Raw genomic sequence first — 22,722 nt, 5'->3', positions numbered from 1 at the left:
GGATGAGTATCTCATACAACCCCACTTTAAAACATCCAAACCATCCATTTTTTTCCTATTATTTTTGCAAGCTTCCACAAGAGCAAGATATTTTTAAACTTGACAAAAGGCAAGATGACTGGAGGTTCAGAGTGTCAAATCTATTGGTAAAAAGAAAAAATAGACACATAACTACTAAGGTACTCACTGTTTTCTTCTCGCGCTTGGCTGGTGGAGGTTGCTGTGGTGTAGGCACTATGATGGGGGGTGAGGGGGGATACACATTCTGTCCTGGGTAGTAGGGCGGACCAGCTGTGGGGACGGGAGCAGGAACCGAGGGTGAGACAGGCGGGTGGTACCTGAGGGGATCTGGATGAAAAAAGGCGTAAAAAGGAAAAACAAAAGAGTGGAAAACAGGAATTAGTTCAACACCGTTGCACACGAGGCTGATTGGTTGTGTCTAATCGTGGTGAAATTGGATTTTAAAAGCGACATAGTACTTGATGTGCGTCTGTGTTGTGTTAATGACTCACGATATGGGGCAGGGTACTCCCCTGGACCTGGACCAGGATAGAAGGTGCCAGTCCCTGGGGGCTGCACAGAGTACTGCTGAGGAGGTCCCACGTAGGGCGTACTGTGGCGATACTGCAAGGAAAGACGGAGAGAGAGACCGCTCAACACATCATCAGATACTGTGCAAACGTCATGCAAAAACTGCATACTTTTGCAATCACTGGAGATACTTTGTTTCTTTTACGTTAAGATTTAATTTTAAGGGATTTGAATCATCCTTCTGTGAGATTTTGGATAAGCCCTCTTTAAAAGTCCTCTTAAAAGCTGCCGTGAGCAGTGTTATGAACTGCAGTGCCAGCTGCAACCAGAGTGTTATCTCTGTAGTCAACAGCACAAAAACTCAATAATTGCAGGTGCTCTACAGCAGCAACAATATATTTGCATAATTCCTGCCTGAGACAAAGACAGATGCTAATGTTTAGAATCTGTGTTTGTTATGATGAATGCTTTTACATATCTAATGTGCAGCCATAAGTATAGCTGGCATTGCGGTGTGGAAAGGTGTGGAGTCATGCGTAATAGTGCCTCTGGTATGTTAAAGGAATTTGGGGAAATACCCTTTTTTCTTTTTTTTTTCTCTTGCCAAGAGTGAGACGAGAAGCTTGATACTACTCTCACACCCGTCTGGTAAATGTACGGCTACAGCCAGCAGCTGGTTAGCTTAGCACAAAGACTGGAAACCGAGGGAAACGGCTAGCCTTGCTCTGTCCAGAAGGAAACAGAATCTGCCTCCAGACACTTCTGCAGCTCACTGAACACATCATATCCAAGTTGTTAAATTTGTACAATCCAATTTTTACAAAGCAATAACTTTCTGGAAAGACGGACAAGAAAGGAAGATACCAGACAATTGACTGCAGCTTTATATTTAACAAACAGACATGAGAGTGGCTGTCATCAATCTTCTTATCTAACTTCTGGCAAAAAAAATGAATAAATGCATTTCTCAAAATGTTGCACTATTCTCAAACCAGCTCAGTCTCACCAGTACCAGCTGCAGCCAAAGAACATTGTCTCAGTATTCGATTAACTACGAGAAAAATGATCAAAACTGCAGAAGCAAATGTGACATCAAGATAAAGTGCAATTCCTAATGTTCATTATAATACATCAAAATAAGAGACATGCTTCATGCTCATTTCTAGGAGCCAGTTGAGTGCGTCACCTGTGGGATGTAGTACTGTGCAGCCTGTGGGGAAGGGAAAGGCATGGGCGCCATGGCCATCATGATGGGTTGGTTAGTGGGGTACACGGCCGCCGTGGGAGCCTGTGAGCCCGGCCGTATGGAGGCTGTGTTCGTAGGGATGGTGGGCCGCGCAGTCTGCATCTGAGTCCTCTGGAAAAACTGAGGGCAACACGTGAGAGAGAACGCAGAGAACACGACAAAATACATTAAAGTAGCATCCCAGAGGCCACATGCTGCCACGCTTTATCTAAAATACAAACAGAGAGAACAGCTTTTCAGATGTCTTCGCCATTTGGCCTGCACATTTCTCACAGTGAGACGGTCTGAGTTTTTATCAGCAGATTTAGAAGAAAAGAAAAGAAAAGAGGCCAAGCAGCAGGACTTTCTCTGAACTCTCACTCAGACTGAGGGATGACATGCACACTATGATATCACCATTTAATGCCTCTATAATCAACCCACACATCAATTACTATATTATTACTTTAACTGGAAAGCATTATTATATGCATCAGATGAATGACATCTGCAAAGCAGGTAGCCCCTCTCTCTATTTAGACACTTGGGCCTCAATATTTCCTCCGACAAACATCTTATCAATTAAACAGAAGCTTTAAAAGCATGATTCATTCATATTGAGAGGGGTGAAAAAACAAATAAATATATATATATATACACACACACACACACACACACACACACACACACACACACACGCTTATCAAAAGATGTAAACAAAAGCAGATTTGTGTTTGTTTTGTTAATAATCTCTAATTTAAGTTGTTATCCCTTTTCTTGTTCTCTGTATTTCCGTTAATGAGGATTTGATGACTATTCATGTTCATTTTAAATGATAAATATAACGCTGGTATGATTTAGACTTTCTAGAGACATTTCCTTTCACTGAATGAAACCTGATCCCGTTTGTTACAGACGACATGGAAGGAGATCAACTCAAATACAGGGTTCTACACAGAGGTATCCCACAGCTACACACACACAGAGTGTGTGTGTGTGTGTGTGTGTGTGTGTGTGTGTGTGTGTGTGTGTGTAGTTGGTTGAAGGGTTTTCCCTGGGGCTCATTGGGTTTTTTAATGTCTTTTTTTCCGATGGTTGGATCAGTAACAAAGGACTTCACCCGACCTTATTGGCAGAGACCGGCCTGAATACGGTTTCCTGCAGAAAACTTGAAGGGGAATAGCGTGTGTACATTTAATTAATTCTTTTTTTTATTTTTATATTGTCCTATTTTGGAACTCTTTGTTTTTGGTTTTATTCTGGCTAGTCTCTTTCTAAACGGTAAACAAGCTGCACCAGACTAACATCTGTAGCAAATAAAATAAAGAAGCTGAATGGCTTCAAATACCTCTTTTTGTGCCTGAGCAGCTTGGCCAACTATGCAGTTGTACCGACTGTGAGACACACGGCACGGCTCTCTTCACCGACCAGCAATATGGCCTTCTTTCTCGTGCGTCACGCAGCACAGAAAACTTAAAAAATAAACTCATAAAGACTGAAGCTACAATGGCTTCTTACACAGCACATGTCCCAATCAGCTTAAAGTTGAATATTGGATGGGCTTTGTGCTTGGACGGGCCTGAAGAGAGACCACTACCAACAGCTGAGACCGAGCTGACGCTGGGAATACCCAACCACGGTTACATTGTGAGGGAGAGCAGAATAAACAACGCTGTAAAACCGTCTAAAAATACCCAGGAGGGAAATCACCTTCAACAGAATATATCAATGTAAATAGCCCTGTGGAAATCTGGGAAACGACCAGGAAACTGTTCATTACCAGCTACCCAAAGAAAAAAATGATATGAACACATTTCCAACAGGTAAGACACACTTATGCATCGCATGGATATAAAAAGGAAATACACTTATCTTAGGGAACAATAAAAGAGACTTTCATTCCGCATGCAGTTTGGAAATTGTGCAAGCTAATTAAAGATGAATAATGAATGGAGCAAAAAACGGCGACATTATGAAGTGGAAAGTGAAGTAATGATCCTCTACAGGATGAAAGAGGAAAGGAATAAATGATGATAAAAGACCTCTCTACTTGGCATTCAGTGCGGTGGAGATGAGGGGGTGCACAGGGTTAAGAGGGAGGAGGGATGGGATCATTTAGGGATGATCCTCATCATGCCATGCAGGTCTGCAGAGAGACTTGTGAAACAGAGGTTAATGTTACCTGGATGGGCCTGAATCCTCCCTTGAGTAGTGAAAGCAGGAAAGAGAGAAAAAGCCAATGGGAGACTGTACTGGTGACACTCAATACAAAAACGAAGCTGGCAATCATTCACCCACACACATTAAGGCACCAAACCACCCAATTATTCCCATCCACCTGACACTGTAACTGATCCTGAGACACTTTGATCGGCAAAAATAACTCGTACGCTAGAAAGCACCTTCAGAAAGAGAGTTGGTTTATCTTTGAGAAGGTGGAAAAAAAGCTCACAGTGAAAGTGCCACATCACCAGGACACAACAGTTGCACACATATACAGTATAACCGCAGGCACATCCTCTCTCACTTTACTTCCACGGGTTAATTCCTTTCTCAAAGTCTGTGTGCCAGACTGCCACAGTCTGATTTTGCCAATTTGGCATTTTTAGAGGAGAGGAGACAGCTAGCGGCTAGCGACCCGAGATGGCACCCACCCATCACTCCAACTGGCCACGCCTTTAATTAAGTATACATTTCAGCCTTAATATAATTTAAATGGGTGCGTTACATACAAATTCACCCCCCGTGTAGTTGTAATGAAGGAGAATATCACCTATAGAGGCTAAAACCTTATTTTGTGAAAGGCTGTAAACACGTTTATTCCTGCTCTAAAGTTGGGCGTTTTAACGTGCGGGTCTATGGAGCCTCAAGTGGCCATTTAAGGAACTGCAGTCGCTGGCCGCTTGCTTGAGTTCAACCTAGAGGAATCACTCAAAGCTAAAACTAATGGAGTCATTTACACTCTGAACAGCTCTCTGGCGGGTAGAACAACAGTTGTTTGTTTTAGTGTAATTTCCACTTCTTGTGACCTTCTGGTTCACACAAACACAAAAAGCATTGAAATCCCCAAAAAGTCAGTTACACCGACCGGCAAGTGGAGGGAAAAAGAATGAAATAATGATGATGCTTGTGTTGAGACGGATTTGCCCTTTGGCCAAATGAATTCATTTTCTGATCCCTATGTACCCTTTACTGTGCATCGAGTGTGTTTCGGGGGGACAATGGCTGTTTTCACCGTTGATATAAAAGGCCACTGTTCGGCTTCATCTGCTTCCCGACTCAACTTCCGTGGTGGCACAAGAGATCCCAGCGCCAGTTAGTGACAGCCAGAGAATGCACTTTGCATGTGTGTTTGTACACACCAACGCGGGGCGAACACATCCGACACACTTTGACACCACGCTATTAATAGTCTGTTAAAAATGTGTCCACACAGAAGTGTCCAGAAGGTGAGGATTGGGGGGGGGGGGGGTGACACATCAATCCAAAAAGTGGTCAGCTGCGTGAATCATTACGGCGAGAATCAACAGAAAAAACAGATAACAGCAATTCACATGGGCTGAATGTCGGCACTCAGACGTGTCTGAGAATGTTTGCGTCCACAAGGTAACTCACCAACAGCACCACAAATACTGCACCGTCTGCCAGACAGGAACACATTAACATGCTCTTCATAATCTAACGACATTGGCCCACAGTGTCAGCTGCCTAACAGGATCCAGAGTGTAATATACACCAGTGTCTCACACACACACACACACACACACACACACACACACACACACACACACACACACACACACACACACACACACACACACACACACACACACACACACACACACACACACACACACACACACACACACACACACACACCAATCAGCATCTTTAAGGAATACTTTACCCCCAAAATGACCATTTGTGTTTTAATTACTTACCCTGCGTTACCTTTTTCTCGCATGCCTCCACGGTGAACAAAGAATACAAAAACTGAGAAAATTCTTGATGAAGTAAAACCTAAACCAAAGTTAAATTAAAGAATTCAAGGTAACACAGGGCGAGTAACTGATGGTCATTTTTGGGGTGAAGCATTTCTTTAAGACCAATTCGTGCAGCTGTTTGTGTCCATCTGGAATTAGAGGACACAATTCTCACCCAAACAATAATAGAAACAGCCAATTTAATTACAGTACCTCGGTGTAATTACTGGAAACAAATGAGCATGGTCTCATAATGGTCTTGTCACTGAAACAAATCTGAGATTAAGCTGTACAAGCACAGCAATAACGACGTCTCCATTTCTGTTGTCAAAAATGAAGCAATCTGCAATGGAGCAAAATAGCTTTGAACACTACTCTGATTGCAATGATGTCTCTACTACCTAGGTCAACTTTAACAGTGCCCTACAAATATAGGAATGTTAACTTTCCGTTGTCAAAACACTTTTGATTGAATGACAGGTTGGCGACAGCCTCTCAGGAAAGCAACAACTGACATTCACCCCCAATATCCTGTTTGAAGACACCACATGAATGGAACTGCATACCATGTTGATGCTGCACGAAGTGCGTCCGTAATCAGCTGTGTGTTTGTGCTACATGCAGTTGGAAGAGAGCACGCTGTTGACTGGCTGTCTATCAAGACTCTTATTTTGTTAAATGCTTTCCAGTCACTCAGAAAAAAATATAGGAACTGTAAGGAGAATCGCAGTCATTGACATCCTGAGCTAGAAACCAAGGACACCCACAAGCTTCATGAACCCTCACCCCGATGAAGACTATTAAACACCAATTAAATTCTAGGAATGAACTCCGATCAATCCAACCGTAAAAATAAACATGAATTGTGCACCTGGCTGGATATCTTGATTACAGCACACTCAGAAAGAATCCCATGATAATTAAAACCTCTTGTATTCTATCCAAAGACACTTGAAGGCTTTCAAATCGTAATAATTTTTAAAGGAACAGCAGACGTCCCACAAACAGCCCTTTGCCAGCAGGTACCAGCAAAAAAAACGGCTTTGATGAGGATGATGCAAGAGAGGGAGCAGGAGGGGCGTTCAGCGGGGGGCAAATTACCTGATGGTGGGTTGGTCGAGGGCCCGTAGCAAACTGGTGGGGGAGGGAGGAGAGGTCCAGCAAGGAGATTGAAGCATTGATGGCAAAGCGGGAGGAGGGGGGAGAGAGAGCATAAGAGAGACAGAGATAAGATGAGGGATGAGGGCAGATGCTTGAAAATATAGTACAAAACCACAGAGCAACAAAGCTTTGAGGACACATGGCCCATGATGCAGCTGTCAGACCCGAGCTAATTTTGCTTTATGTACCACTCACTTCTAAATTGTCAAACACAGAAAGGATCGTAATGCTGTGAAGCATACTGTGGTGGGATCAAATTAATTTCCAGTTTCTTATTTGGCAAACCTGCAACTGGAACCACACAGAAAACAAGATGCATGTATGTGTATGTGTGTGTGTGTGTGTGTGTGTGTGTGTGTGTGTGTGTGTGTGTGTGTGTGTGTGTGTGTGTGTGTGTGTGTGTGTGTGTGTGTGTGTGTGTGTGTGTGTGTGTGTGTGTGTGTGTGTAGACACTGACCGAGGTCTGACAGCCTTGCTCTGCTGAGGGGGGGCTGGGCAGGAGCCAGGCAAGATTAATAAGTAATGCTTACTGGGGAGAGTGTGTGTGTGTACAGAGAATGCTAGCAAAGTACATGTAATATTTGGACAGTTCTTACTAGGCTTGTTGTGGAGGGAGATTTTCACAAAAAAGGTGTTGGCGATCTTTACGCAGCTTTCCTTAGGCTACACTAACACAACACTATACGGCAGCTTGACTTGACATAAATTAAAACAAACGTATATCATTTTAACGTACGTAAGAGAACACTGACACAGGGAGCGACCTCTTAACTTTAATGCTTCTACTACTCCTAGGCTCATAAGGGCACTTTAAAACAGGAGACAAGGAAGGAGACCTCGTTGAAAAAAAAGAAGCTAAACTGCTTCGCTGCCATGAGCAGATCGAGATCAGTCAACATTTCTGGAGCCACTTGTGACTTCGTAACACCAGGACACAAACTGTTTGGCCACTCGGAGGCGGGCGTGCAGTAAATCCACGAGCAGAGGGACACTCACCGGGCGACTTTGTGGCTGTGCATTCATTGGCTGTGTCTGGGGAGAATACATGAGAGGGGCGGAAACAGCATTTTGTCCAGGGTTGTATGGAGACTGTTGAAAGACAAAAAAGAAGAAAAAAAAAGGGTTAATTATATACAGAACAGGGACTGTGCAGAAATCAGCCGCTGGTTATTTCATTGAGACATTTCACTGACCAGCTGTAACCTCAACAATACAGCAGCAACACCAACGTACGGCGGTGATGCTTTACGTTTGTGTCTATGGAAGGCTGGTGAGAGACCAGAGCTTTAGGGCCAGTAGGGCTGTAACGGTAAAGTGGAACGACTAGATTCCTCGCAAGCGCGCTCGCATACTTTGAAAGAAGCGGAGTCACGCAGTCAACACGCTTGTAGGCGGAGAGCAGCAAGGCGATGGGAGACGACAGAATCCCAGCAGCAGTGTCACTGTCTGACAGTGAATTAGTGATCAACCGATTGGATTGGCCTTTTCTATCTCCATCCCATGTGTGTGGATCTCACTACAGATACGGACGGAGAAGGAAGTCCCAATAAAAATTAACCCTCACCTGACCCCCACCATCTCTAATCCTCATAAATTAAATAAATCCGAGCCAATCACGGGTTTGCGTTCACACCCACTTTCCCTTTTATTGTGTTCCCAATCCCGATTAATCATTTGCCACTTTGCCTTCTTACAGAGCTTTTGCCCAGAGAACAGAGGTCTTAACATGACTTGCAATGTTCTAAAATGTTACACTGGTGGTGTTAACCTGCAGGCTAATAGATCTGGCTCCAATATGTAAAAACAGACCTACCCATTCTGAATAATCACATACAAATCGTAGCCTCGTGGTGAAACAGCCCGTCATGACTGTGATTCCTGTGGCGTTGTTTTACTAATGTGTAGGACATAATGGAGTGTTCCTCCCACAGTGACACAACCTTTTGCAGCTGTACAACGTAGCTGACAAACCACAGTGAGAGTTGGCTCGTACAGCCAAACATTCCTCAATCCTGGTGGTGAGTACCACAACCCCATGGCAAGAAGGTTCTGCGTTTAAACCCATGTTTTCCCATTGTTCATTCCTCCCGTAGTCTTAAGGCAAACAGGTCACAGAAACGTGTTTGTGCATATATGCATTAGCCCCAGGATATATTGTTTGTTGTTATTTGGACACATGCATGCAGGGCGTGCCCTCTGCAGACCCTCACCAGGACTAAACAGGTACCGTATAGAGCATAGAGTGCACAGAGATTGTTCTATTAGAATTAGTTTTAACCATATGTTCATCTGAATTTCATCACAAACAATGCAATCATGCACACATGGATTACTGCTGTGTAAAAGTAGTGTAAAAGAAAGGAGACAAACAGGAAAATGATGAATGTAAAAAGTATAAATAATACAGGTTAGGGGTCGGCCAAATGGGCAGAATTATTGTCCTACATAACAGCAATACCACAACGGGTAAGTCACAATTTAAGTATTCAAATTCATTCATTATGTTCCTCCAAATAATCTATTATTACCTAGGGCAAAAATTTAAACAAAAAACATTTTGTGTTCAAAATCTGGCAATGTGACAAATGTTGGTAAACAGGTATGTCATATTTGGTCATGACGAAATTCTACTGAGAAATGATAAATTATAGTGTTTAATTGCCGCCCAGCCCAAACACAGGTCACCCAAAGCACGCAGACACAATGGACAGATGCAGCATGAAGATGCAGAGAGGTTGACGGCGGACACAGTGATGAACTCACCCCTACGCCTGCCTCCCAGCCCTTAGGGTAGCGATATGGGGAAGCTGTGGGTAGTGATACCTGAGAGAGCGCTTGGGAGTGGGCATGACCGGGCGGGGTGCCCGCCAAGCTAGGGTGTCCCTTTGTGATGTCGTGAGCAGTGTACTGAGGGCCAGCATGCCTGGGTACCTGTATCACATGAAACAAGAAGGTTAGACACAAAACAACATGTTGCAGAGGAGGAACAGAAGAGGCAGAATTCCACAGGTCATAAGTCCTCCCTCCTGCTGAGGAATGTAAATTAAGCTACAAGCTCAAGGATTAGCCCCAGTAAATGTGTGCAGAGGTGAAGACCTGTGCTGTGGATGGGTGTTGAAGCCTGCAGGGGTTGGCTAAGCCTGGCTCTGGCCTCTTCTGCAAGCCGCTGTGCCCAACTCCGCTGTGCAGGAAATACTGGGCCTCATATGGCAAAAACTGGGTCAAGTAATCACACTACAAACCCCACTCATCTGTGATAAACAGAGTGCATCTGATACTATAGATATGAGCGAGAGCATGCTAAACAATCCTCGGCAATATGGGAAAGCGAAAGGGGCTCAGGTTAGGCACAAGGCGAGCGAGCGGTATCGGGGGGGGGGTTTGACTCAGCCTGTGGTGTCAGAACGGGCCTTGGCTGCTGCAGCTGTGGGCTGGCACAACTGCAGGTGCTGCAGCAAGCCTGACACACCAGGGAATGAAACCGGATCCTGCAGAAATAAGCAGGAGGCACGGACTGAGACGGTCTGGAAAAGCTGGGAAACCCACCTTTTTATTTTTTTTTATCTCGACACACCCTGGCCGTGAAAGCTTTTCCAGCTCCAATACTAACATCCCATTGTGACATTATATTCAAATCCACAGGCACTACAGGCAATATTCTGTACAGCCTCTATAGCACCAACCCCCTCTGCTTCTCTCCATCTTCTATGTATGGCCCACTTCCCTTAGATGACCTGGGATAAAGCAACTAAGCTAGCCCGCTGTTGCCAGGGGAGGAGCCTGCTCTGCTCCAGGCGAGTGACTGATTCTGAGGACATACAGAGTGATGGAATGGGGGAGGGGAGGCAAGCGGCAGTATAGGGGCTTTACATGAGGGGAAGGGGGGGAGAGAAGAGAGCACAAGCCCTCTGCATCCACTGCAGAGAACGAGCATTTCACGCCATGGGCACGGTTTATTTCCACCAGTGTCCTCATGGTTGCAGCTTAATGCCTTAAGACGAACTTCCAGAGCGAGAAAATCTCATAAAACCTGCGGTGTTTCTGGTACCGTTGTGTTAGAGCGGATAAATAAGCGTGCAGCTAAATAGACCGTCTTCACACCTTTTTTTTTTTTTAAATCACTAAAAAGCATTGTATTTGTGGTGTCAAATACTCAAATCTACAGTATACCACAAAGCTCTTAAGAGCCAGAGATTGTGAAAATAAAAAAAGCACCGTGGGGCTAACAAACACACACAAGACAATATTTTTCCACATATGGCCACTACGATGAGGAAGCCTCATTGTGTCAGCTCAGTGCATTTTGTGTGAAAAAATTAAATAAAAATCAATACAATATGAAGGGAAGAGGGGAATCAATATTCCCATCTTCTAATTTCTGAACTGAACATTTAATAGTGGGATAGCCACTAACCAGTAACCAGTATAGAGTCCTCTAACAAATCGCTGCCCTCCAGATAATTGCACATTTGGCTTATCAGAGAAGAAGACAAGAATAGTGCAGCAAAAGCACCGAGGCTCTGTGAGCAGCTCAGCGTGGATGGTTGTATGGCATGATGCCCTCAAAAGGAAGGGAGGATGCCATTTCGGGGTTTGTGTTTCTCTTTAGGGTGATACAGTAGGTGAAACTAGACAATAAATGGCTCCCAGAGTTCAGAAGGACAGCATATCAAACTCAATTTGGGATTTCTCTTCTTTTTTTTTGTGACCAAATCTTATAGTCTTCCTGAAGCCCCTCACTAAATTGTGTGCATATTATCGTGACAAAGATCTGATACAGGAAATGTTAATTAGCTCCTGAAGGAGACAGTGAATGGCAAAAATCCCCCGAGGTGACAAAGATAACAGCATTATGTCTTCACAAGCATGCCTTCTTATTTACGTAACACAAAAACACACAAATGCAGGATCACAGTGCCTGTAAAAGCCTTTCAACCTCTTGCAGAGATTTGTTTGTATTTAAAATAAATATATATAAACACACACAGAAAAATACCAATATACATATTTAAAATTAGATGAATAAATATAAAGGAGGGATGAGTAGCTTTATAGGCACTGACATCTTGCATGGTACCAAACCGCTATGACATTTAAACTCAACACACATTCAGTTGCCAGTTCATCAGGTACACGTGAAGGGGTTTACACTGAAAACGAATGCAATGAATCCTACCTTCATAAAGGTTACAATGTTCTTAGGAGGAAACTGGTGCGTTTCTCCTGCACTGAACTTCAGTTGGCTCTGCCTCAAAAAAACAGCAATGTCTGTGGCACTCTGTGGTCAGGTGAAAAACAGGAGAAGAATCACCTCATATGTTGATGGATTTTCGGGGGTGGCATGAAGCCTACAGCATGATTGTAATGGTTGTGATGTTCTGTGAGAGGAGTTTCTATTATTTTGTCCAGCGTATTTATAGCAGACTCAACATCAGAAACTCTTCTCAGAAAGATGCAATGCAGTTCAAAACGGGTCAAATCAACACCTCTATTGAAACAGTTCAAACAAAGACTAAACATGGCAACCTTTATGAAGGTGTTACATAAGACTGCAGTAGTTTGAGCCAGGTCAGGTGGACCTAATAATCTGGCAACTCGGTGTATGTATTAATATTTTTGTACAGTCGTGGATAAAGTGCTTGTAGATTACAACCAGCTGGTATTCTAGATCTGTGTGCAGTCTGTATCTGAAGTGTGTATTGTCTGTACATGCACTGCAGCATACAGGGGAATGTGTTTTGAGAGAGAGGACTCACGCTGTAGACTGCAGCCACTCCGGGTTGTGTGGGGAAGATTCGGTCGTCCAGTGTCGGCTGAACCCGAGGGATTCTGGAGAGAGCTGCGTTAAGGAGAAACTCTGAAGAGAGCCGGGGGGGACACCAAAAAACAGTTTCATGCTGGCTCATCAGGTAACATTCCCGTCACGTTGGATGTATTCATGTAAGAGACGGCGTTAAGCAGGGCTGGACGATAACACAATAGGATGATTCATTGACTTTCAATGGAATCGCGATGAAGTCGTACGTTGAGACACGGCGATACATAATTAAATTGATAAGAACAAGGACATACTAAGACAAAGTTCTGAGAAAATCTGACCATTTAGCTCTTAAATTGTTAATTTAATGAAAAAATAATTTATTTGTCAAGTATTTAAAGTCTAAATATTGCTGACCAAACCCCATGAAGAGACTTGATCTAGTGTGTGTGGAAGTTACCCGCTCAGCAAACACGCTGCAGAGATTACTTCACTCTACACTTCTATGTTTTTACGCTGATTCAGATCCACAGAGCTTTCCTGATGGCTCTGTAGTTTGATTTCAAGGACCCCCCCTCCCTCCACCCCCAACCCAAAATGCCCCATCTCTGAGAGTACACTGTGTACCTTCCCCATTTTCCCAAGTGTTAAAGGGAAAACCTGAAATGGATTTCTGGACCACTCCGGGCAAAGGGGACAGCCAGAGCAGGAGATTAAGACAACTGTAGAGGAATAGCCAAAGCTATGAACTTCATATATTTGTTATACTAAAAAGGTAGAATAACAGGTCAAAAAATGCTCTGTTTGAACAGAAACCAGAACAGGAGAGAACTGTCTTTAGGGCTTCTGAAACATGAAATAACGAGCCTCACGAGACATCACTTAGACGTTGGAGGAGACAGAAGAGGGAATGTGTACGAGCTACACAGAAGAGGGAAGCCCTGTGGTTAGTAACCTGCTCAGTCAGTTGTCTGTGACAGAAGGCCTCACACACGGTCACATGGTTTAAGGGAAACCGAACGTCTGGCTTTTTTCCTTTCACACAAATCACGCCTCCCCTTCCCCCCCCGCCCCGGAGGGAAGGGTTGCGTTAGAGAAGAAGTAGGATGTCAATGTGTTGTCCGACCATGACGTATATCAAAAGTGTTGTTTACAACGGCCTCACTCACAAAGCCAGCTGTCAGAGAGTCTCTCCAGGAAGGAATTCATAGTGTCGCATACGGGTTTTCAGATAAAAAAAAAAGTGCCACAAATAGTTGTGTAACAAATGAAGAAAAGAGAGAGAAGTTTAAAGCCAGCGTACTGTCTAACCTCCGGACAGCTGGCCGGTAAGTGGGTGTGAATGTCACATCGCAGGTTTCGGAAAGTTACAGTAATGGTCAAGACGCAGCTCCTCCACTAATGCAATATCGGAAAGGTGTGGGGGGGTATCCAACAAGCTGCTCTGACCGAGTAAACTGGCCCTTTAAGCCAGTTCACTCTGCAGGGGCCATCGTCTCTCCTGGCCCCCTGCCAGCTCCGCTACTAGGAACCGACAACACAAGAGGCAGAGAGCGAGATGAGAGAAAATAATCGTTTAAAAAGAGGGCCCCGATTCAAAAAGCAGAAGCACAGCAGGAAGCGTATTCTGTTTCTTTGCCGGGGCATTTTGGAATTTGGCTCTGATATGTAGAACATCCGCTGTCACAAAGCACAGAGTAGCAGGCGAGAACAGGATTCGTAATAATCACTTGCGAATGCTTCCTGATCCACCTGAAGGTCAGGGCAGGAACAGCAAACGCAGAAGTGATCAGGGAAGTTGAGACACGTACATGTTGCAGGGATTTTGGCAGACCTGATCTTTGTCTTGTAACAACAATAGATGATTTAAAATGGCTAAAGGCCGGTGGGCAGATCTCCGTTATCTCAGAAGGAAAACACCTGCAATCACAGCAGAATGTTGTTACGCCACTGACTACACATACCGTTTGAACACTGGTGTCGGGCCTTTAGATGGAATATCACATCGTGTTGAGGGGGGAAACTGAAAAGGCAATACTGAACATCAAATCTACTCTAATGAAAACCAGATCCAGTTTAGTTTCCCCTCTGGACAACTTGCAAAGTAATTCTGTTTCTGTCCATAAAAAGGTGTTTGTTTCATAAGCTTTCGAAGATTTCACTTTGAATATCAACGGACGTCCATTCATGCTGGCAATGTGACGCTCTACTGCTGTTGGTAGAAACACTCCAATGTGGGTGGCCCGGTAACCAGATGGATGCAGAAAAGGGGACACTTTTCAGTCAAGCTCTTCTACATGTATCAGGCACAACCATGAATGTGGCTGACCGCGCTAATTAGATATCAGTCATTAGTTTGATTTCCATTAATTTTCTGCTTGAGGGGCGACGGCGAGCACAATGTCAACTTAAAAGACTTACAACAGGGACACTGCTTCAGGGAATAAGTGCGCCAGCGTGGCCGAGTAATTACCTGCAACGTCTAATTGGACAAAAATGACACCGATGGTGAGATTGACATTTGACCCTCACTGCCACCGAGAAGAAACACAGTGTTCAGGTGAGGGTACTTCACCTGAAGGACACCAGCTAGTCACACTCAAAGTTCATTTGAAGACATGTCCACAAAAAGCCTCACATTTCAAAAAGGGCTCTTACCTCCTAAACAAAGGAAAGGCTGCATTGTAGTTTATTGTTGACAAGGTAAAACCTGGGCCTAAAACAAGTCTGCCATCAGAGCCTAATACAAGTCTGCCATCAGAGCCTAAAACAAGTCTGTCATCAGAGCCTAAAACAAGTCTGCCATCAGAGCCTAAAACAAGTCTGCCATCAGAGCCTAATACAAGTCTACCATCAGAGCCTAATACAAGTCTACCATCAGAGCCTAAAACAAGTCTGTCATCAGAGCCTAATACAAGCCTGCCATCAGAGCCTAATACAAGTCTGTCATCAGAGCCTAAAACAAGTCTGCCATCAGAGCCTAAAACAAGTCTGCCATCAGAGCCTAATACAAGTCTGCCATCAGAGCCTAAAACAAGTCTGCCATCAGAGCCTAATACAAGTCTGCCATCAGAGCCTAATACAAGTCTGCCATCAGAGCCTAAAACAAGTCTGTCATCAGAGCCTAATACAAGCCTGCCATCAGAGCCTAATACAAGTCTGTCATCAGAGCCTAAAACAAGTCTGCCATCAGAGCCTAAAACAAGTCTGCCATCAGAGCCTAAAACAAGTCTGCCATCAGAGCCTAAAACAAGTCTGCCATCAGAGCCTAAAACAAGTCTGCCATCAGAGCCTAAAACAAGTCTACCATCAGAGCCTAATACAAGTCTGTCATCAGAGCCTAAAACAAGTCTGCCATCAGAGCCTAAAACAAGTCTGCCATCAGAGCCTAATACAAGTCTACCATCAGAGCCTAATACAAGTCTACCATCAGAGCCTAAAACAAGTCTGTCATCAGAGCCTAATACAAGTCTGCCATCAGAGCCTAATACAAGTCTGTCATCAGAGCCTAAAACAAGTCTGCCATCAGAGCCTAAAACAAGTCTGTCATCAGAGCCTAAAACAAGTCTGCCATCAGAGCCTAAAACAAGTCTGCCATCAGAGCCTAATACAAGTCTACCATCAGAGCCTAATACAAGTCTGTCATCAGAGCCTAAAACAAGTCTGCCATCAGAGCCTAAAACAAGTCTACCATCAGAGCCTAATACAAGTCTACCATCAGAGCCTAAAACAAGTCTGTCATCAGAGCCTAATACAAGTCTGCCATCAGAGCCTAATACAAGTCTGTCATCAGAGCCTAAAACAAGTCTGCCATCAGAGCCTAATACAAGTCTGCCATCAGAGCCTAAAACAAGTCTGCCATCAGAGCCTAATACAAGTCTGCCATCAGAGCCTAAAACAAGTCTGCCATCAGAGCCTAAAACAAGTCTGTCATCAGAGCCTAAAACAAGTCTACGCTGCTGATTCTTCTCTTAGTAGTTTCAGCCACTCCACCTTGTCCCTCGACTCTACAGTGACCTGTAAGCCTCATTTAGGAGGGGGTGGGGGGGCTTCTTCATTAGCTTACTGTAAAGCCACTAATGTGCTGCGTCTGTGGGAAGACAGCAGGAAAATACAGCCTTACAAATAGCAGGTGTGTGATCCGGAGGATGATTCAGCTCAATAAACCGTAATCTGCCATTACTGATTACATTAATGAATCACAGCGGCGTATTTAACAATCTCACCCCTGAACGCGTCGCATTAAACATGAACAGGAAGAAAGAGGCACGAGAGGGTCAGAGTAAGAGGCGAGCTGGGTTTCTGCCGAGTTAGCGGCTCTGTAGACAAACCTTAAATCAAAACGGTCACGTTTTGCGCTGCCACGTAATGAACACACACACACACACACAGGGGATTGATTGTCACATAAATATGGCACACGTTTAAGAATACCACGCTTCCTTTTGAATGACACCGGTTACCTGGAAATCTCGGTGTGGTGGAAAGGCACAGGAAGTGAGTGGAGACGGCCCAGATGGTGCAGACACAAACCCTCCTCCCTGCTGGCCCACTGGCCGCTCTTTACACACACAGACACACACACACACAAAGCTCTCACTGCCTGCCTGCCGTTGCTGAGGCTGCTCCTTCACTACAGTATGAACGCTAGCTGTTAGGTTAATGGATTCCACTCTTAACAACCCATAAAGCAGCAATGGTTGTGGATTTCTGCAGCAGGAAGTAGATCTAGAAAACAATTACCAAAAAAGACCAATTTCAGGGATGAATAAGGTTGTATTGAATGTTCTGTCCGTACTTCACGGGTAAATCGTCATTCACGTTGCCAATTACTTTGAGTTTCAATTACTAAAAGCCCTTCGATCATGATAAAGTAATGATGACATCGAGAAGTCAAATATCTTTGAAGCCTGAGTCAGTTACACATGGACACAGAGAGGGCTTCTCTGACCTATTTATTTATTGGAGTCTGCTGGTGTCATTCCTCCAAACGTTGGTCTAAAGGCCGAACCAAACCAGGATGCTGCACGCTCTGCTGTGTATCTCTGAACCACGTTAAAACTTCCCGTTTATTTCGTAACCATAGCGGACGCCAGTGACATCTATCTTCTGTCAAACTACTTGAGAAAATAGGAATGAGTTTGATGAAATGTACGACGACTACAAACACTCACCAGGAGGAGTGCGGCAGCGATACAGTGCTAACAAACAGGAACCAACTGCTCACCAAAGGTCAGTTTCACCATGACATGTTTTTATTTTGTTTTGCATAAAATGATTTCTGAAATGTTTGACAACAAAGGACCGAAATCAAAAACCACTTACTCCAGTAAGTACTCCCTACAGTACTCCACTTGCTAACCCATTTTAACTGCACACAAGTTACACAAAGTGTTTGGCTGCAGTGTATTCTAACCGGACGTGCAGTAAGGCAGAGTGTCAAGTCTTGCTCTGACACAAATATTAACACTGTATTGGCAAACGTTGTAGCACTACTTGCTGACAAGTGGATGTGAACATCCCCCACTCGACCTGACAGCATCATGGTCTGGGTGGGATGGATCTCCAGACACAGAGCTCTCACTGTAAATATTTCAATAAGTATTGAAAGCAATGAGAGTATAATCAGAAAATTCAACAACTGCTGCTGCTGCTTGTATCTGCAATGCTTTTTCTAGAGTAAAGAAAAGTGTTGATTCGAGATCGAGTGGAAAAAAAGCTACGTCGGTAAATGTCACTTGAGATTAAAACACTGGTGTTTTGACAGTGGGCAGAATGTCTTCCTCAACAGGCCACTCCCTCTCTGGAAAGAACAGTCCTGCATGCTGGCTCACAACAACTCAGCAGTTTATTTATAACGTCCCACAGTGAGTGCGCGCATGAGAATATCTGCAGGCTGCAGACACCTGTCCTAAAACACAGGACTACGGTGCTGGGTGCATGCGTTACGTAGCCGTGTCTCACAACCAACACTGGCTGTGACTGCATGTCTGGCTCACAGTTTACATTAGCACTTCACTGCTACTTTATCGTCAACCGCTGTCATCCTTTTGTCCAAGCAGGAATACTAACCTTGACGACAAAGAATTGAAAAAAAAACAAAAGAGAGGAAAAAGGAGCTCAGCCCCTTCAAAGAGAGAAGAAAGCGCTGTACCATGAAAGCTGAGGGGTTGGAGGGGGTAAGGCGGGAGACTAGCAGGGGGGGGGGGGGGGATGGGGAGAAGCCCTGCGTTTTCTCAGCTGGGCCAGCAGTGGGGCGAGGTGAGCTGTGGGGGGAGGGAAGGAAACGAGGGAGGGCCCGAGGCAGCCTGGGTGACCTGGGCCTTTGTTGGCAGATGGTGGGAAGCGCCACCTTGGCCTCTCGCTCTGAATGCTAAGCAGCGCTGCCATTGTCTGACAAGTGCGGCAGCAGACGCATGCGCTGGGTGTTTCTCTGGCAACCAGGAACAGAAACAAACTACCCCACACCCCCCTCCTTCCCAGGCCCAGCACACATACGCGCCTCGCCACCCTGCTTCTTTGGACCGCTGTGCATCTCAGGACTCCACAAACACTCCAACATCCTCCAAGTGGGAATTCCCATACAGGGGGAACCCCGGGCAGACGGAGCATAACAGCGCCATCACTCCTGACCTCAGAGGTCGAGAGAGAGTGAGTGAGAGGTCAGACAAGTGGCGACACTCAAGACCGTCTGAAGATCAAATGCAATGCGGTCGAAAACGGGGTCCAGGGAACCATCATGGGCACCTTGGAAACTACCCAGAGCTCACAGGACAAAGCAGACTCCTTTCCCTTTCCTATTTTCTTTTTACTCCCGCCTACTTTACAGATGGTTTTGTAACGCTAGAAAAAAAATTTAACTCTATATAAAAGTTCAAAACATTCCAATATAATCCAGTTAAATTCAAAAGTATAACAACCTGCAAAATGACCAGCAAGTTGAAACAATACCTCTTCAACAACAAAACTGATACAATTAGCTTTATAAAAGTAGGATTTATTACACAGCGGACTCATTGGATTGAATTAAAAAGGTACATCAGTTAGATGAACCTGATAAACTGGCGCGGCATCAGTGTATTGTCAAGTTTATTTGCCTCCAACTCCCATGTGGATACAGGTGGGGATGTAATATCATACACACCGTATAGAGTATTGGTTATTTTAGATTGAATATAATTGTGTTCATGATATTATCACATACCCCTGAATGCATTCTGTGCAACTGCAGTTAAAAAGCCAGACTGACTAATCTCTTAAAGCCATATATTTTTCCAACAATAGAAACAAGAATTGAAGTAACCAGCTTGTTGTGCTGTAGCTGTGCCCCTGTACATTAAACGCCTGTACATGACGTAGTTACTCCTACATCAGTGGATCAATAGCCACAACTCCATACTGTTGAACAAAATGAGACTGATAATTTTAGTCAATGTTGAAGCTAAGCAAGAAAAAATACGAACAAAGAGGCAAATAAAACATTTAAGCCCAAGAGTCGTAATGTCTCCGAACTATAAAACAGACATATTTACCATTATTATAGTTATTAGTGTGTATTCCTAACCATTAAAGAGGACATCAATTGAGTAAATGGAGTGTACACTTCTGTATTCAGCTGGAAGGCTACTCACAGCTAGAAATTGGTTTAGTACATTTCAAAAGCCTGCAGAGTCAATCGAGGACATGGCACAGCAAATAAAGAGACCATTATCTTCCGTGTTGCGTTGCTTATCTAACTCACAAACAACCCATGAACATCACAACACACTGTAAGCAAAACAGGGTTTCCTGAAGGTTTCATATGGCCACCTGCCACAACCAGCTACTTACCGTCCTTTACAGATGTCACTAACACGGGGCTGCTGTGATCGTGGGTGGCAGGAAATCAGGTTGAGACGCAACATCCCAAAGCTAAACCACAACAGAAGCTGTCAGATCACAAAAGACACGTCTCTCTGCCCCTGGCAGGCAGGAGACGTCAACCTAATCCTCTACCTCACACAACTGCCACCATGCTGTAAATAAAACAGGCAGTGACATAACCACAGTGACTTCACTCCACCAAAAGTAGGGTAGAGTGATACTGATGTATCACTGTGTTCACTCAAAGGTTAATTACTAAAATAACTATGCACTGCATTTTAATGCTTGGAGACACATTTCTGGGAGAACACAGGTTTACCAGCTGATAAATTATTCAACAAACTGTTCATATCAAAACCAAAATGTCAGAAACAGTCGAGAACTGGCTAATGTGTTGCTGCTAATTGATACATTCTGTCATCCTAGGAGCGCACCGGCCCTGCCACTTGCAGGCCTGTCAAGGCGCATAGTAGCGCCTCTTCAAGAGCTCAAGTAGTGTTAAATGGAAATAGAAAAAAGGGAGGTGCACTTCCATCAAACAAGGCCTTGTACAGGCCAACATAAGCCCCAGGTCATCACCCTGATATGGATGAAGCCGCACAGCTCCGCGACGTTGAATTCACTGACTTGTGCACTCGCTAGCCGCGGAGGCTCCCGTTAATTTAGCTGGCTGGCACAACAACCTCCGATAGGCTAATGCACCTTGCTAGCTAACAACGGTAACTGAACAAAGCCGGTAACCGGTGAGGAAAGCCCGATAGCTTGCCGGTGATGGAGCTTTCCAGCACAAAATAACGTCACCTCATCTGTATCCCGCTATTTTTAAATGACAGTTATATTAACTCACAAATGTGACAAGAATACGTAGCGTAGAGTGAACTACCGTGAAACCCAAGTGACATTTCCGTTAGCTTGGACAACCGGCTCGATAAGCTAAGGTTAGCATACCTAGCTAGCTAATTGTCCCCTCCCCTCCCAGCTCCCTCCAAACGAAACCATCATCCCCCATCAAACCCCGGTTATCTATCGCTATTAAAACAACACTGTGCGTTACTGTCTAACATGGGAGTAAAATGCATAAAATCACAAACAATGTTCCATGTTACCCAAGTGAAAGGATACTGAGGTGGCGGTACAGGCTGAGGAGCCGTCGGGGCTCCCGGCGGCAGAGACACGGAGGTCAGGGTAGCCCGCAGTTGGCTCGACGGAGAGGGGCCACTTCCAGGTCCGCTGACTGCGACAGCGGCGGGTTTGGGGACCACTTTCGGTGGCAAACTCATCGCAAAAAAAATTAACAAATAAAAACAATACCGTAATAAATACTGATACAAACGACGCCTAGCTGGCATGCATGGAGCAAGCGTAGCAGATTCTTGAAGCAGGCCCCAAATCCCTTTAACGAAGTGGGATAACGACGCTCGAATAGCAACACAAACGTCTCTTTTTTCATGGAAAGTCGCCGCTCGGATCAGCGGTGCTGTGCATGGGGACGGTGGGAGGTTTAGCCTCCCTCGTCCGTCCGGAACCTTTGCGGATCCGGCTCAGTTTCGTTTCTTTCAAAAATAAATAATCGCCGCGATCTTCAATCCCTCCTCGGCGATCTACCTTTTCTTCTCTGTACGTATGTTTTCTATCATTTTTTTCCTCACAGAGATGAGAGACTTCGCCAACATGGCGTTGTGGCCGCTTCCAGCAGTCCGGGCAGGACAGATGATTCGGCAACTCTCGGCAACCTACGGATACGCTCGGTTAATCAACGGAACCTACGATCCATGCCGACAATCGGATCCAGAAACCGTGAATGGCTCACGTGCCCATAATGTTTCTGAATTAAATATTTGTATATATATTTTTTTTATTCCATAATTTGAAAGTACTTAATTTGGTTAATGAGATTAAAGTCCAGAACATAAAAACATGTCATTGGTAATTGCCAACACATTGAGAAGCAACATATTCAAACATAAATATTTTAATTACATCAAGTTGCACAAATGTTTATAGTATTTTGGGTGTTTGCATGGCCAAAAATCCACACCAGCTTTTTTAAAAGTATAATTAATGGTCTGTAATTTGTACCAGCTGCAGGACTAGAACAGATTTGTGTGTTATTAGCGCCATCTATTGTTCTTCTGCCTGCTTCGCATCTGCAAGTCACCAGAGGAATGTCCCATTAACGTTACTGTAATTGGCTAAGTAGT

At 44.5% G+C, this 22,722-nt stretch overlaps 1 protein-coding gene across 4 annotated transcripts in view; it reads right to left on the bottom strand.

Moving 5' to 3' along the window:
• Positions 1 to 22,191, bottom strand: part of eif4g3a (eukaryotic translation initiation factor 4 gamma, 3a) — a 45,758-nt gene extending 23,567 nt beyond the window's left edge. For 2 of the 4 annotated variants that reach the window (XM_079186675.1, XM_079186676.1), the window contains exons 1-9: positions 21,644 to 22,191; positions 12,657 to 12,729; positions 12,077 to 12,178; positions 9,664 to 9,831; positions 7,897 to 7,989; positions 6,841 to 6,873; positions 1,718 to 1,897; positions 513 to 624; positions 188 to 348 (exon numbers count right to left, since the gene is read on the bottom strand). In XM_079186675.1, coding sequence (XP_079042801.1) covers positions 188 to 348; positions 513 to 624; positions 1,718 to 1,897; positions 6,841 to 6,873; positions 7,897 to 7,989; positions 9,664 to 9,831; positions 12,077 to 12,178; positions 12,657 to 12,729; positions 21,644 to 21,870 — 1,149 coding nt within the window. In that variant the 5' untranslated portion in view covers positions 21,871 to 22,191. The remainder of the gene's footprint in view (positions 1 to 187; positions 349 to 512; positions 625 to 1,717; positions 1,898 to 6,840; positions 6,874 to 7,896; positions 7,990 to 9,663; positions 9,832 to 12,076; positions 12,179 to 12,656; positions 12,730 to 21,643) is intronic. The other 2 variants (XM_079186678.1, XM_079186677.1) reach the window with 1 other exon arrangement.
• Between the last annotated feature and the right edge of the window lie 531 nt (positions 22,192 to 22,722).

This window comes from Pholis gunnellus, assembly GCF_910591455.1.
Source record: "Pholis gunnellus genome assembly, chromosome: 3".
NCBI classification, from domain to species: Eukaryota; Metazoa; Chordata; class Actinopteri; order Perciformes; family Pholidae; genus Pholis; species Pholis gunnellus.
The sequence above is the reverse complement of the archived record's forward strand: the minus strand, read 5'-3'. Positions and strand labels throughout refer to the sequence as shown.